This window comes from Propithecus coquereli, unplaced genomic scaffold (assembly GCF_000956105.1).
Source record: "Propithecus coquereli isolate 6110/MARCELLA unplaced genomic scaffold, Pcoq_1.0 Scaffold251, whole genome shotgun sequence".
Classification (NCBI taxonomy): domain Eukaryota; kingdom Metazoa; phylum Chordata; class Mammalia; order Primates; family Indriidae; genus Propithecus; species Propithecus coquereli.
Genome location: NW_012148075.1, coordinates 491,090 through 506,661, shown reverse-complemented (window position 1 = coordinate 506,661; position 15,572 = coordinate 491,090). Strand labels below are relative to the sequence as shown.

Genomic DNA, 15,572 nt, shown 5'->3' with positions numbered 1-15,572 from the left:
GTAGGCTTATTTCTTTTCTCTTAATTTTCTGCTCGATTTCTGTGACTGACTTATTTAATTGGAAGGAGCTGTCTTCAATCTCTGAGATTCTTTTTTCTGTTTGATTTACCCTGTTCTTCATCTCCCAATTTCTGATGGCAATCAAGGATGCTCATATAAATCATTTCTTCTGTAAGCATTATTATCTTCTTCATCATCAACTCATTCCTTCTTCTATAAGATTAAAATGACACTTCTATTGAAAGTGGGATTATGATGTTAACTCCATATATGACTTTACTGACATCACCATCAAATTCAAAATTTATCAAAGTGTTACACAGCAGAGACTTGCCATACTATTACTATCATCATCAAAACATAAAATGTGATTATCATCAAGGATAAAGGATCTGTCTTAATACTGAATACTCACCATGTTCCTAGTACTGTGTAGGATACTCTAAGAAGATTAGAAAAGACGTTCTTGCCTTAAAGGAGCTTTTGTTTGTGTCTCTACAATACTAGTAATAATAAATTATTATATTCATTACAAGGGAAAATGAGTATGAAAATACAAATCACCATAACAGTATTTTACCAATTTTGTAAGTCTCCTGTGCTCTCAGAAAGTCATACAAGAGGTATGTTAGAGGTGTTAAAATAGCTTCAACTATTCAGTTGGACCACTATCCAAATAGAACCTAATTCAAGTCATTGATAGTACTCTCTGGCAGGCACTACGTGGTATTTTTGTGAAGATAGAATGTAGTATGTATACTTTCCTTAAGATATTTGGTTTAAATAAAATTACTTGAAGTTTGAATTCTGTAGAAATACTGGCTGACTAAATTGAGTTTGAAGAAAGGCCGTTTTAGATTTAAATTTTTCTTCAACTAAGAAAGAATTAACTATGACAGTCCATTATTTGTTCACAAAAGAAATAAACTGTTATCCACTCAAGTAGCATGAGTTCCATACTAATGTAAAGCAGAAAAATACCCCATCAAATTTGATCAAAATCATTTTGACCAATAAATAGAAATACATTAGAGTATTCATGTTTATTTCACTTAAGAATTGCTTTCTAATTAAAACAAAACTTATAAACTAGAATCATGTTTCCAATATCCTAAAACATTTCCTAACACATCATGTAAAATTCTCATACTCCAATAGATCAAGTTCCTACATAAAGACCATGACCTTTTCTTTACCACTCTTTGAATTAAACATTTATCCTCTGAAGACAGTTTCTGAAAGGATCTTACTAATATGATTCCTCTTCCATTTTTCCTGAAGACCAAGACAACTACTAAATCAATAAGGGAAATAAAGCAATGATAAAGAAAAAAAGTGGTAGCCATGGAAGACTGGAAGAAGAAAGCAACATGGAAAACAACATAAAAGAAATGCAAGATATTCAAGATTCTGTATCTACACAAACAAAAAACACATATACAAAACCTAGAATTGGCAATCCTCTATAAAAATATCAATACATCAAGCAGTCCATTCTTAGGGTTTTCCTAAATTCCTTCAGCCCAAACCCCCTCTTTCCTTGTTTCAACAACTACCAACCAACCATTATGTCAATCTTAAATATATATTCTTTAAAATGAACAATAGTTAATAAAAGCCACAGTTTAATTTTGCATTTATCTGATTATCATTAGTCTCTTAAAAGACAGTGATGTCTCTCCTCCCCCACTTGCTTCCTTACATTTAGTGTCTGGTCTGCTGAAAGACTGAATTTTTCTTGCCAGTTATTATAGTATCTTTAAAAAAGGGGTCAAGGTTACCTTAGGGACAAGGATGACTCCAGCTCAAGAGTTCAGCTTTGAGATCATTTATTTTTTTTAATCTCAAGTGAAGAGAAGGATGCCTCCCTTTCCCTTTCCTACAGGCACTTCCCACTATGAAAGAAAAGGTAACCTCATGAGGTGAATAAAATGCCTAGTTAGTCAAATTACTGCTGAACCTTATTACCCACGTACTCTCAACAACCCTTTGACCAATAAAGATCAATCTTAAAAACAATGCTGAGGAAAAAAAGCAAGACACCAAAGCTACAATTCCATTTATCTAAAGTTTAATAATAGGCAAAACTAAATTATATTATTTAGCAATGCAGTTTTAGAAAAAGGAAGGATGTGATCACTATAAAAGTCAGGAGGCAAGGGATTGAGAAAGCACACACCAGGGCTTCTGAGGGGGTGGCAATGATCTTGACCTAGATGATGGTCACATGGGTGTTCATTCTACTCTAGATTTATATTTTTCAGGATGTGTTATACTTCATACCATAAAAGAAAATTGTTTTAAAGACTGAAACCGAACATCTTTTCTCCTATAATGTCTTTGCAGTAAACATTTCTTTGCTCGTTTATGTAAACATTTAAGACGTATTTTCAAAGACTATCTCAAAGATTACAATAATTCTGTACTCCATTATTTTTTATGTGGATTGCACAAGATGATAGAATAATTTACTACAATAATAAAACCTTCTTAAATAGGGTAATAGACTACTTTATAGGAGTTACTGGTGTTTTAAGAATAGTCATGAAGTTGGCTGGGCTTGGTGGCTCACACTTGTAATCCTAGCACTTAGGGAGGCTGAGGTGGAAAAATCACTTAAGGCCAGGAGTTTGAGACCAGCCTGAGCAAAATAGCAACTACCCACGTCTATATAAAATACAAAAAATTAGCCAGGTGTAGTGGTACACACCTGTGGTCCCAGCTACTTGGGAAGCTGAGGCAGGAGGATCACTTGAGCCCAGGAGTTTAAAGTTGCAGTGAGCTATGACGACACCACTGCACTCTAGCCTGGGTAACAGAGCGAGACGCTGTCTCAAAAAAAGGCATGAAGTAAACATGTAATAAGCACAGTGGTCACAAGTGAGTTTCAAGTCATGATCCTCTTCTCCAACTCCATTTCATCCATTTGGCTTATGTTCTTCTTAAGACAAATTCGGCCAGTGACAAACGATTTAGGCTACGCATGTATTGGAACTTTAGAAATTAATTATGAATTACTGCATTAATTTTAATTTTTAAAGGTGTAGACAACAGCATTAACTTTTACCTTCATTATTAGTATTTAAATCTATGTATCTCATATGCTGCATCTATCTATGGAGTGGGGGAGAAAGAGAAAGAAAGTGCTAATATTGTAAGTTTAAAAAACAAATTCACTTTTATTGGTTGGAAGGATTGCTAGACAGTGCCAAAGAAAAGAATACTGCACAGGTGAGAAAAATCTTTAACTATTTGAGAACAACTAATAAACCTGTAAGACATGAAAAAGAAATTAAAGGAAACCCCAAAAGAAATATTATCAACTCATTACTAACTAATCATTAATACTTTAACACTTTATTAATATAAACAAAATTTCTTTAACTATGTCTTTATCTAATAACATTTCCCTTTCAGTAAGAATGGGCAAAAAAAAGTAAAAAAGAATAAAGTTTTAAAACTTAAAACTATTAATTTATTAAATTACCAATTCCAAAGAAGTCAAACTTCACACAAAAGGTCTATTTGTTTCCATATCTAAATTGAAGTGTCACTTCCAATACTGTCAATTTAAAGTTAGTGGTAGAAAGTAAGCTCCCCTCATCTTCTGAAGTAACAATTTTCAAAGAACTTCTCAGACTACTCCTTTTTAACGCAAACATAGGTGCAAAGAAAATGGAAAACAATCTAGCCAAGCTATAACTGTACCACCTTACAAAAAGGTATTTCATTCCTCTGGTCCTCAGCTTCCTTGTCCAGAAACAGAAAGATAAGCAGCCAACATATACTCTAAAAATCCTTTGGGTTATATAATTCTTGATCTACTCTGAAAGTTTAGCAGTCCACTTCATAATTCCCATAACTAGAATGGCTTAATACTTCCAATCTCATTATTATAAACTTTTTACAGACAAAATAAATCTAAATGAAAATAACACTCAATTAGATTCGGTCATCTTTTCCTCTCATTCAGCTCCTCCCTTAAAAATTCTGTTTCTGAAAATTCCCCAGTCATTCAGGTTAAAAAACTTCAAACCATCATCAACTCTTCCCTCTTCCCTACTTCAAAACAAAGTAATCAGCCATCATCCAACTAGTAAACTTAGTTAGCTAGTGCCCAGATTGTGACCAGGCATTTTGACAGGCCAATTTGTTAAGACTTAAATCAGGGCAGCTAATTAAAAAATATAAATTAAATGGAGAACATTTTCATTTAAGCATGCCTTGAAGGCAGAAGGTGCAGTAAAAAGAACATAGACTTTGCAGTCAGGCAGACCTGTATTCTTCAATCCCTGTGGGGAATACTGAATTATCTTTTGTCTATGGAAATAAAAGATGTTACCTCATCTCAATCCTAAAATATCACTGGATTATAGAACACTAAAAACTAAGCATCTACTATCATTTAAAACATACATTAAAGTTATCCTGCAACCCTAAATTCCACAGAAAGAAAAAGAAACATTCACAAATGATAACGGTCAATTTAACTAGCTCAATGGTCATAATTCTTTAGAGATTCGTTTATCTACAAATAGTACAACCTTGAACAACATAAAAGCATTCACCAATTTATATACAGGTTATATTCCAAAATATGCTTAGATGTCTTTCACTTGAAACTATAACAGCATTTTTCCAAAGATATAAAATTCTAAGTAGTGGTTAGATTTCCTGGTACGCCTACAAATGTTGATTAACCTACATTTATCTAAAATATGGAAGCCTCTAGGGCAACTGCTCCTATCTCTCCCAACTCTAATCCCCACCTCCTAACATACTCTTGTTTTTTTAAATACAGTATTGTCACTTTCCATCAATTTCTAAATTCCTGGAAATTATTCACAGTAAGAAGTAGGTACAGTAAGGATACAGAAGCCTTCTCAGAAGAGTTAGTGGTTTAAAAACAGTAAGTATCCATAGGAATCAGGTAAAGCAGACAGAGGGGTGAAGACAGAGTAGCAGGTTAAGCGTTAACAATTTTTCCCTTTTCAATAGTAATAATTTGGCCCATATGGTATATTTGTGGGTCCTATAGTATCTTAAAATATGCCTTTTTTCCTATTTATTATGGGGACCAACAGAAGCCACTTTATAATCATACTAAAACTAAACCATTACATCTGAGAAAACATGGCAAAGACAACAGGTTGACCTATAAAAGGCTTCTAATAATTCAAAAGAATTGAGGAGTTCCACATAAACTAAGTCTAGTAAAACCAACATTGATACCCTTCTAACCACTTCAGGGTTTCTCCTGAGACAGTGGATTTATTTAGCAAAGTCAAGTCATTTAATAGACATCAGCTAATGCACTGGCTTACAATGCACTCAGGTAAGTTACTAACCAAAACTGGGAATGATGGAATCTGATCCTAACCTGCAGTCCAACTAAGGATATAGAAACAGTATTTATACACATTGTTTTCAAGTATTGTAGAAAACAAATGCCATCTAGAAATAAGAGTCCTCTTTATCAAAGAGTTGAGTAACAAGGATAACATTCTTTATATCACAGTAAACAATGCACTGTCTACCATTAGAATTTAAAAGCAGTAATGGACAGACAGAAAGCTATGACAAAGCAAATTAGAATATTAATTGTAGAATCTAGGTGGTGAGTATGTGAGTGTTCACTATAAAATGCTTTCAGCTTTTCTGCATGTTTGAAAATTTCCACAATAATTTAGCAATAGATGCTTTATAATTCAAGTTAACTGCAATATTGTCACTCCATAAGGTCATTAAGTTTTCAAAGTAAACAAACTGAGGGGGAAAATGTGATTTGGTCACTTGAGAATAATATTAACCTTTTCATTCTTTATTTCTGAGAACATGTGTTCACTGATGAATACACTAAGATATAAATAACAATGTAAATAAATTTTAACATTTTCCTATATACTCAAAACCTACTGAGAGAATAAAAATCAAAGATTAGGTACAGAAAGGCCAATAAGTTACCCCATAATCAAAACAACTGGGTCAGAGTCCATAATGTAAATCCTTATTTTGAGTTTCTAATGTTTGGTCTACAACCAATGTTGTCTTTTTGCAAACTACTCATGGCAGTAAGGAGCATGCAATCCTACCCAAGTTAGCCCTCAAGATATGAAAACCCTAAAGGGAAAGAAAAAGTTCCAAGGTCTTTCATAAAAGATCCTAACTACCCCAGGACCTATTATATGCCTCATAAAATCCATGATTTCTACCTATGGGTGCCACCACACTTACCCAGAATGGGAGCAGGTCCAATCCCATCATCCAATCCAGCAGTGCAAGGCACTCCCAGAACCTCCCCCATGTGTACTTGTAATTTAGAATAACTTCAAAAAGAAAGGCTAGAAAAATTTTAATTACAAGGAAATCAGTGATAGTATACCTGTTATGAAGTACAGCTGGACTGCTGTTGCTAATGATCCCACAGTTAAAGTGACTTTCTAAGATTTGGGGACGTTTGTGTTCTAAAACTGGTTTTGTTACCCATTTTGTCTTCTTCAGAACTGAGGTCGATAGCCTCTTTTTGTCATCTGCAAAGTGAAGAGAAATATGGAAACCTCAAAGTACAGGAAGTAGTCCCCAACTTACAAACAGCTTATGTTCCAAAGGTTTATCACTCCTTTGAAAACATGTTTGTACTAATTAACCTATTTATACCATAGTTTCTGTAGAATAACTGCACTCCAAGTTTCGACCCTAAACTGCAATTTTCTGCCCTGCTGCCTTTTTGCTAACTGCAGCCAAAACCCAAGGCTGATAGAATTTTCTCTCTAGGGAGAAACCACTATAACCTGTGAAGGCAGAGAAAAGGACGATTCTTCTCACATAGGGAGCTTTTACATTGCTTCTGTGGGAAAAGTGACCACAATTTAACAAGATAACAGTTATGAAAAAGGTACCTGACTAATATAATGTAAAAGTATTAATAGTTATGAGAAAATATGCAGAAACTACAATTTGCTCCAGAAAAAAAGAAGATAAAGTAGGGTGCTGTTAAACTAGTTGATCAACCAAATGTTTGGCAAGTACAGACAACATAATTCTCAAACTGCTTCCTGATATCTGATCAACTCTGCTGATAAAGGAGGAAATTACCAAAGCGAAGAGGTGATTGTTACCAAAAGTGTTGCTAAGTTCTAAAATAGTGCAGTGTACTTCAATAAACATACATTATTTAACATTATATACATCCTTTATAACAGTTGGTAAGATTTATAGAGTAACTTGGGTGACAAATTTAAAAAACAAGTATAACTTTGTGACAAGTAAGTCACTTTTGGCAGCTAACTTAAATTTTACACAATTTAAGAACTACTGTAAAATTTATAGAAACAACTCACAATCAAACAGACAAAGTAAATCCTTCACTAAACAGACTTCAGAAATGAAACCAGTGACAGAGATATGGAAAAAAGGGTCAGGGAAGGTGTGAGCAGGCCAGAATAAATTTTGTGGATATAGAACCTGAGAATAGCACTTAAAGGGTCATGTCATTGCTGCATGGATATGATGACAATCTGAGCAACTCCCAGGCTAGTATAACACTAGAGCATTAGACTACAGACCAGTTAGTGTTGGTACTATTAGTAGCTTTGAAGGAAAACTGCTTCAAAAATCCAAAGTAATAATGGCAGTCAATCTATATATGCCCCTTTTAAATTTTTCAACAAGAATGACTGTAAGAATTACTTGAGAAGAATGAATGAGATGCTTAACTACTTGAGATCGTCAAAAAATATGAAAGAAAAAAAAAGTGGGCAAACAAGGTACTTTTTTGTAAGAAACTGCATTCTTTCAATCACTTGAATTAGACATTACATTAGATTCATACTGACAAACCTCCATTCACAATAAGGTATAGGGACAACTCCTTTATTACATACATCTGTTTACTACTAAGAATTATCCGACATAAGCAGAAACATTTAATCAACATGGAAATATTAAAACTATAACAGTAAGCAGAATACCTAAATTAAGTAGCTCTTTGAGACTGAAGAGATGTATGTAATTTTAGATTCGTGTATATGAGTTAAAATTCAAATGGTACAGATTTAGCTAAAGGATAATGTGTCAGAAATGTGTTTTCATATATAGAAAAACAGAAGTGAAACAGATTTTCATGTGGATGAAAAAGAGTTGTGCCCTCCAAGCATATTCTTGAAACAGGAGAAAGAAATCAACTTTTAATTCTTAACCATACCTCAAAAAAAAAAAAAAAAAGAATATTTAACCACTTCATCTATGAAGCAACCCAATAAGCCTTTTCATGATTACATTATTCAATTTCAATAGTGATCTTTGGCTGACTTGATACAGATTTCTAATCTCCCTTCAAAGTAAGGAAAAATGACAAAAATCACCTTGAATAAGGCGTGAATTTTTCTGCAATCCTTAATTTCCTCCCTGGAGTTATTATTAAACAGTATTGGGCCTTCCATTTGTGAAAATGTTACTCTCTGGATATATTATTCACAATTTTCATTACCTAAAATGTTTGGTCAACCATGCACTTCTGCTGCTTTACTCTGAAAAGACAGAACTTTCTCTTTTCACATTGTTTAGTATATATTAGCAGTTTTCATTTCCTGGTTCCAATTTCATTTTTATCTAATTTGCTTAAGGGTTTCAAAGCTAAGATTACCTAAGAATATTGTGTGTAGTTAATATGGTTTCGCAGATATTTTTAGGCTCATAAATAATCCACACTAATATATTTTCTTCTGTGATTCCAAGTAACAAAGTGGTTTGTTTTGTAAACCAGTGTTAGAAAAAAAATCAAAACCTCTAAAATGGCATCAAACATATCATGGTAGAATGTCACAGTGATTAACTGTTTATCTAAATTGAATTCTCCATGAGTGGGCCCCTCTGGTGTTCAATACATGTAGCAATATCAATTTTTTCTCTCTGTAACAGAACTTAAATCTGGTATTTTAATATATGGGTAATGTACCACATCTAAAACATTTTTTATCTATACATTTAGTAACCCTCAAGAAGATTCTCCCTCTGTATTTCAAATGATAAAACAAATATCCTAAAGTTTAATTAGGTCTAACTGTAAGCAAGTAAGATTAACTCAAGGTTGACAGGTGACCAAGAGGATTTAAATTAGTTTAAAAAGCATACTCTCAGGTGGAAAAAATTTAGATTGGGCAAGTTGGGAAAAAAGTTAAAGGAATCTTCCTATCTAGATAATTCACAGACCTCTATAGTGTCTAAACTGGCTAGTGTTCTGAATGCGATAATTTCCTAAAACATTCAGGTCAGTCCCTTATACTATGTGCAACTTCGGTATTATAATCTAGCGCTCCCATCACTGTGGTACTGTTTGTTCTCTCATCCACAAACCTTCCTGCAGAAACCAATAAAGGAACTAATGCAGTGCTTTCAGATATTGTGCTTAAATACTAAGGGTGACAGTTTGGGTAACAGAGTAATAATCTTGTTCTAAAAGGCAACCCAAGATGATAGTGGAACAGTGGGTGCTGCGTGCACTTAAAGGGCTCTGCAAAAAGCCACTCCTGAAAATGCCTAATGCTAAATAAATAAGAGTCACTAGCTTTCAGATCACTTTCAGAGATATTATTTCCCTTCCTACAACACCCCACTCTCCTTTTCCCTTCCCGTATCGTGAGAGCAAAATAAGAACCAGTAAACGCGTAAAACTGCAAGGCTCAGCAGACAGGGTTCCGGCACATCTGGACTCACCTCTAGCGGCAACAGGGCAGCCCCCTGGCCGATCCCATCCGAACCAGCAAAAACGCACCCGCAAAAATGAAAGAACGCGAAAGCAGCGGGCGAGGAGTCGGCCACGAGTCCGCTGAGGAACGACCTGCCGGCTCCTAGCGTGGCGGGTCCGGACTCTGCGACCAGCGCCGGCTGCGAGGGGCTGCATCCACCCTCCTAGCAGTCGTCACACTTGCCGGGCCGAGGGTCAAGGTTCCTCTCCGGGACCCCGACGCCCCGCCTCAGGTTGCTCGGGGCAAACTTCGCCCACGGGCAGGGGGCGCGCCCGGAGCTCCGGGACCCGCTCCGGCCTCAGCCGAGACGCGAACTGGGATCGGCGGCGGCGCGGGGCCAAGTCCAGGAAGCCGCGGCGGGCAGAGGAGCCGGTCCCCGGTCCCCGCGGGCCGCGCGGGCGGGGGAGGGGCGGCGGGGCACTTACCACGGGTCGAACTCGTGGATGATGCTTTCGAAGCGGATGACGGCGAAGAGGCGCGAGCTGAAGCCGGCAAGCCAGGCCAGGAAGAGGATGGTGAAGGAGAGCAGCGACTGCCACCCAGCCGGCTGCGACAGCCCCCCGGACAGCCCCGCGGGGGCCGGCTTCGGCGGCGCCGCGCCGCCCGCCGCCTTGTGCGTGCACTGGGCCCCGGGCCCGTGGTGGCTGTGCCGGCTGTTCCCCAGGGCCATGAGGCCGCTCCAAGGGGACGAGTTGAGGGACGACTTGTGCTTGCTCTCCGGGGCTGAGGGTTCCGCCATGTTGTGCCCCGGCGGCGGGTCTCGCTCTCCTCCTCCGCCGCCGCCGCCGCCTGGTGCGAGGGGTGCTGGGCGGGGACCCGGAGGAGGAGGAGGAGGAGGAGGAAGAAAAAGGAGGAGGAGGGAAGAGCTCTGCGCGCTCCCGCCCTCAGCGCTGCGAGGCCGAGGGACAGGGGGTGGAGACGGCGGTGGCGGGGAGTCTCCGCCTCAGCAGCGGCAGCGACCGCCGCTCTCTCAACCCAGATGGCCCCTGCGCCCCACCAGCCATCCGTATCCCCAGTACAGCTGCGGCGGCGGCGAAAGCCGACGGGACGAGGGCGCCAGAGAAGAAAAAGGAGCAGACGGAGGCGGCACCACAGCTCTAGAAAAGCTATGACATTCCCTCTCACGCCCGCCGCCCGCCCCGCCGAGAGGAGCAGGGGGAGGAGCGTCCCGGAGTCCGGGCGGAGCTCAAGCTACCTCAGACTCCGCCCCCGGCTCGACAGGAACTGGCCCCTCTGCCTGTCACAAAGCGACAGGTCCGTTAGGGGGCGGGCCCAGAGCTGCGGCGCCCACCAATAGGAGCGCGAGCTGGGGCGGAGCTTGACCCAACCGTCCTCCTCCTTCCCATCCCGGCCTCGCGCCCATTTGCCCGGAGCCGCCGAGCTGCGCGGCTACGGTTGCATTGTCAGTTGAAAGACGCGGTTTCGCGCGCCTATGCGGTCTGCGAGGAAGAGTGCTAGGCGGCTCCGCTAGTTTCATGGAGCTGAGCCGGGTTGAGGGGTCGGGAACAGCGGAGCGGCCTCCGTCAAACTTGATTTAAAGGACACGAAGAGCGCCGCGCGGACCAGCAGGGCGCTCGTGGGCTCTCCGCGGTCGTGACTTTTAACCCGCTTTGCGCGGAGCGCCTACCACGTGACTGGACGCGCAGGCGCGTTACACTAACCCTCCGCGCGTGGGTCGGGCAGATGGACTCGGCCGCCTGCTGCGCCCCCTACCGGGTGCCAGGAGTGAGTCCTCTGTGGCGTTGACACTGTCTGCCGCGCACTGCACTCCACGTCCGGCCTCCCGCTGGGCGGCTGCGACCCAGGGCAAGTTTGCGCTGAAAACTCTTTGGAGCTAGCAAACGCGCCCCTAGCTCCGGAAAGACCTAACGAGGCAGACAAAATGCGACCTCTCTCCTTTTTTCATTGCTTGTATTTTCCTAATTGCAAAAGTAATGTATGTTCACTGGAAATACAGGAAGATACAGGAATTCATCGTTAACGGCGGCATACATTCCATCAAACGATTCAAACTATTTAACTTACCCTGGACTTTGAACTGTAACCCAGTTCTCACTTCAGCAAATGATAACGGAAGGAAGATCCCTGTACACGAATTTCTTCACGTCTGGGTTGTGTTTTTATACCTTCTTTCCCTTTCCCCACTCCCCTCGTCACCCCCCAAAGAAAGTGCTACCAGATAGAACAAAATTAGTTTAAACCTAAGTGAGGTAGTGGAGAGACTAGAATTATTCTGATAAAGCCCCGTGGAAGGCAGGGAGCTTTCAGTGTAATCAAGCTCAGTAAATATTTGATTAGTTTTTCATGTAAATTCACAGTTGTCCATTTTTATTTGATAACGTCTGAATTTCAAAGGATGTATTTGTGCAAAATTATAACGGCCCTTAATTATTTCCTTGTGTCATTTAAAATTTTCTCTTTAAATTATAAATTGTGTTTGAATTGTAGGTTTTTCAAAATGTTGAACGAACAAGTGTACTTAGTTTAAAGATGCTCTTTGGAACTAATGGATCCAGCTACTCTTTTAACCTGCTAAGTGTTTAATTTTTTCTCTTGTTTCCTTACAAAAATAGTCTCATTAAGGAAAGGATGAGAAGTTTTCCAGAAATAGACTTTCTAACCAACAGTTTAATAGTGGACATACATTGAACATCTAAAGTTTAATGAGAATTAAGGTAGAATGTTAACTACTAGTCCCTGTTGTGCAGAAAGGTGACATGCTCTTGCTCAGAGCCCAAACAGTACATGCTAAAATGATAAGATTTAGGGTATTTTTGCCCATGTTCCATGAAAAAAGTTCTATCAGCCTAAAATAAAATTTATTTTGTGTTTTTATTTTGTTTGGATATTTCTATTTTATTGTGTTTGTACAGATGCTCCCTGTTAAGCTATACATTATCTTTTGCTTCCTTGGTTGGCTGTTTAATGGCCAGAGGCCTAGTCTGAAAAGTAACAAGTTTTGGTTCTAGTCCAAAATTGTTGCTTACTAGCCATGTAACATTTGACAAGTCACCCACATAGGTTGCCCTTTCTACTCTTAAAGTCAATCGTTAATATTAAATGAGATAACTTATCCGAGTATACTTTGGAAAATTGTAAAGGAACATACGCAATTGCAGGGTAGTGGTGAGGGTAAAAGGAATGTGGAAAGTCCTTTTATTCTTGATCTTCATTCATTCGCTCATTGATTCAGCAAGTATTTATAGAGCTCCTCCTTTTGCCAAGCACTGTGTGGGCACCGGGGTGCATTGGGATGCAACAGGGAACAAGAGAGACATGGTTCCTGCTCTCACAGAGCTCACCAGCCAGCCCTAGGGAGGTAGGCATTAGCCAAATCACATTAAGTATCGAAATGCAGTGTGACAAACACTGGAGGAGAAGTTCATGGGGGATTTGATCTACACAAGACGGATGGGAAACATTACCCTGAGGAAGCAGCACTGGGGGTGAGGATGAATGGACCAGGGGAAGCAGAATGGAGAGTGTTAGGCTGAACCCAGAGGCTGGTGGGAGGTTCCATGGGAACTTTCCCTTTAAACTGGCCCCACTCCTTTGAGAGCCCACCCAAACCTGGCTATAAAATCCCTAGACACGCCCCCCCCTCCCCGCCACGGGGAGTTTGGGGGCTGATGCCATCTTGGCCTCAGCTGGTTTGTATGCAGATGTTAAAAGAAATTTCTTTTCCCCTCTCCCAGCCTTGTGCATTCCTCCCTTGGAGTTTCTAACAGAAAGGATTATCCAAACAGAGAACTACATGCAAAGGCCCTGCAGTGAGGCAGGGGAGGCAAGTACAAACAACCCAGAAAAAGGCCAGTGTGTCTGCAACACAGGCAGTGGGACAAGGTGGGGTAGGAGAGTGGAAGGAATAGCCAGATAGCGTAGGTCATGCTAAGAGGTGTCTTAACCTGAGAGTGTTCAGAATCCACAAAGGGTGGTAAGCAGGATGTGGTGTGTTTGAGGTGAAGTGAAAAAGATGATCAGATGTGTGTTTTGAAAAGATTACTGGGGCTGCAATGTGGAAAGCACTTTGGAGAGGGGACCAGTAAGAGATCTCATCAGTGTACCTGAGATTTCAGAGGTTACTTTTGTGAGGAATATATTACTGTGGAACCACTAAGGAACCCATAAAAATAAATAGCAACATTGTGAATTCTCAATTTCCAACCTATCAACTTAGAAAAATGGTTTTCAGTTTGTGCATTGTGTTGTTTGCCTCTCTGCACTTGAACTTCTTGATCCTGCGAGGTGCTTTTAATGTCTTTGTTGGGTTCAAATCTCTGAGCAGTCAGATAATCAAACACTAATGGTGCAATGTGATGAGTATAGTGTTATGACATCAGAGGCTTGGCTCTACTTAGAAGCTTCCAAGGGAAGGCAGTATCTGAGCTGAAACCTGAAGGATGAGCAGAAGTTCATCAGACACATCAGGAAGAGAGACGTGGGGGATCCCAAGCAGGAACAAGAAAGTCTTTCAAATTAACACACAAAGTTTCTTATTAATGAGAGTTCATTGGGAGAGGGGCTGAAAGGAATATAAGAACCAGATTATCAAGGATTTGTCTGCCTAGTTTAAGGAGGTTAGATATTAACCTGTAAGCAGCTAGGAGCCACTGAAGCATATTGAACAATAACATGGTCAGATTTAGTTGGTGGAAGAAAAAATTTTGAAAGAAAAAATTTTGATAGCAGTTTGAAAGATGTACTGGAAAGAATGAGAGTAGAAGCAGGGAGACCAGTAAGGAGGCATTTGCAGACGTTTAGGCGAGAGAATTGCCTAAAAACAGGGACAGTGGGGTCCAGAGAGGAGGGGATAGATAGGAGAGTTATCGAGAGGGTAGAATGCAGAAATTGATGGTTGGGGCAAAACAAAGTAAGGCTTAGGATGAATTGGGAGTTTCCGCCCTGGTCATTTGGGTGGAAGGCGATGTCTCAGAAATGAGGATCTCAGGACAAGGAGCATGTTCAGAGGGAAGAAGATCAAATCAGCTTTGGACATGTCATATTCTAAGTCCCTGTAGGACATCCAAGAGGAGGTGGCTAACAGACACTTAGATAAAGAAATCTGATGCACAGGAGGGGGAGTTTTTCTGGGGATAAAGGTTTGGTAGTCCATGGCCATGGATGAAATTTTGCTGGAATCACAGTTAGAGGAAATGAGAGAAGGGTTGAGGATAGAACCCTAAAGAACTCCCAGATTAAGAAGCCAGAAGATATGCCTACAAGGAGCCCAAGATAGAGCAACCAAAGAGAAGGACCCAGCAGAAACAGTGATATCCTAGCAGCTAAGAAAGAGAAATCAGGTTAGGTGAGCAGCAACACCAGCTACAGAGAAGTGGAGTGTGACACAGCTGGAAAGTGTACCTTTCTTTTGGCAACCAGGAGTCCAGCTACTTTAACAAGGTCAATTTTAGTGGAGTCAGAGCAGATCAGGAACCAGTTGACAGCAGGAACCAGATGACAGCAGGTAAGGAGGGATCGATCAGTAGCAAAGGACATGAAGGCAGGGAGAATAGGCCACTCTAGAAGTCTGGCTGTGAAAGCTTACAGAGGACCAAGTCAGATCAAGAAAAGACTGAACTACTGATCCACAGTCCCGGGCATTTTCCACCGTGATCAAGAAAAGATTTAAGTGCTGATAATGTGTCTCAGGAATGACAGGTCTGAGCAAGGGTTTCATCCTTCCTAGAGAAATAGAAGTAGCATGACATATACACTTGTACTGGACACACCACTCTAGGGACTGCCAAGGTCTGACATATAATTGGCATTTACAAATATTTGGAGACTGAGGGACTTCTCAACTCTTATATTGTCCCTTTCTAACAA

General features: G+C 40.3%; 1 protein-coding gene across 1 annotated transcript in view; it reads right to left on the bottom strand.

Annotated features, from left to right (window-relative positions):
- STT3B (STT3B, subunit of the oligosaccharyltransferase complex (catalytic)) overlaps positions 1-10,993 on the bottom strand; it is a 114,304-nt gene extending 103,311 nt beyond the window's left edge. Inside the window, exon 1 of the mRNA XM_012646881.1 lies at positions 10,172-10,993. Coding sequence (XP_012502335.1) covers positions 10,172-10,485 — 314 coding nt within the window. The 5' untranslated portion in view covers positions 10,486-10,993. The remainder of the gene's footprint in view (positions 1-10,171) is intronic.
- Between the last annotated feature and the right edge of the window lie 4,579 nt (positions 10,994-15,572).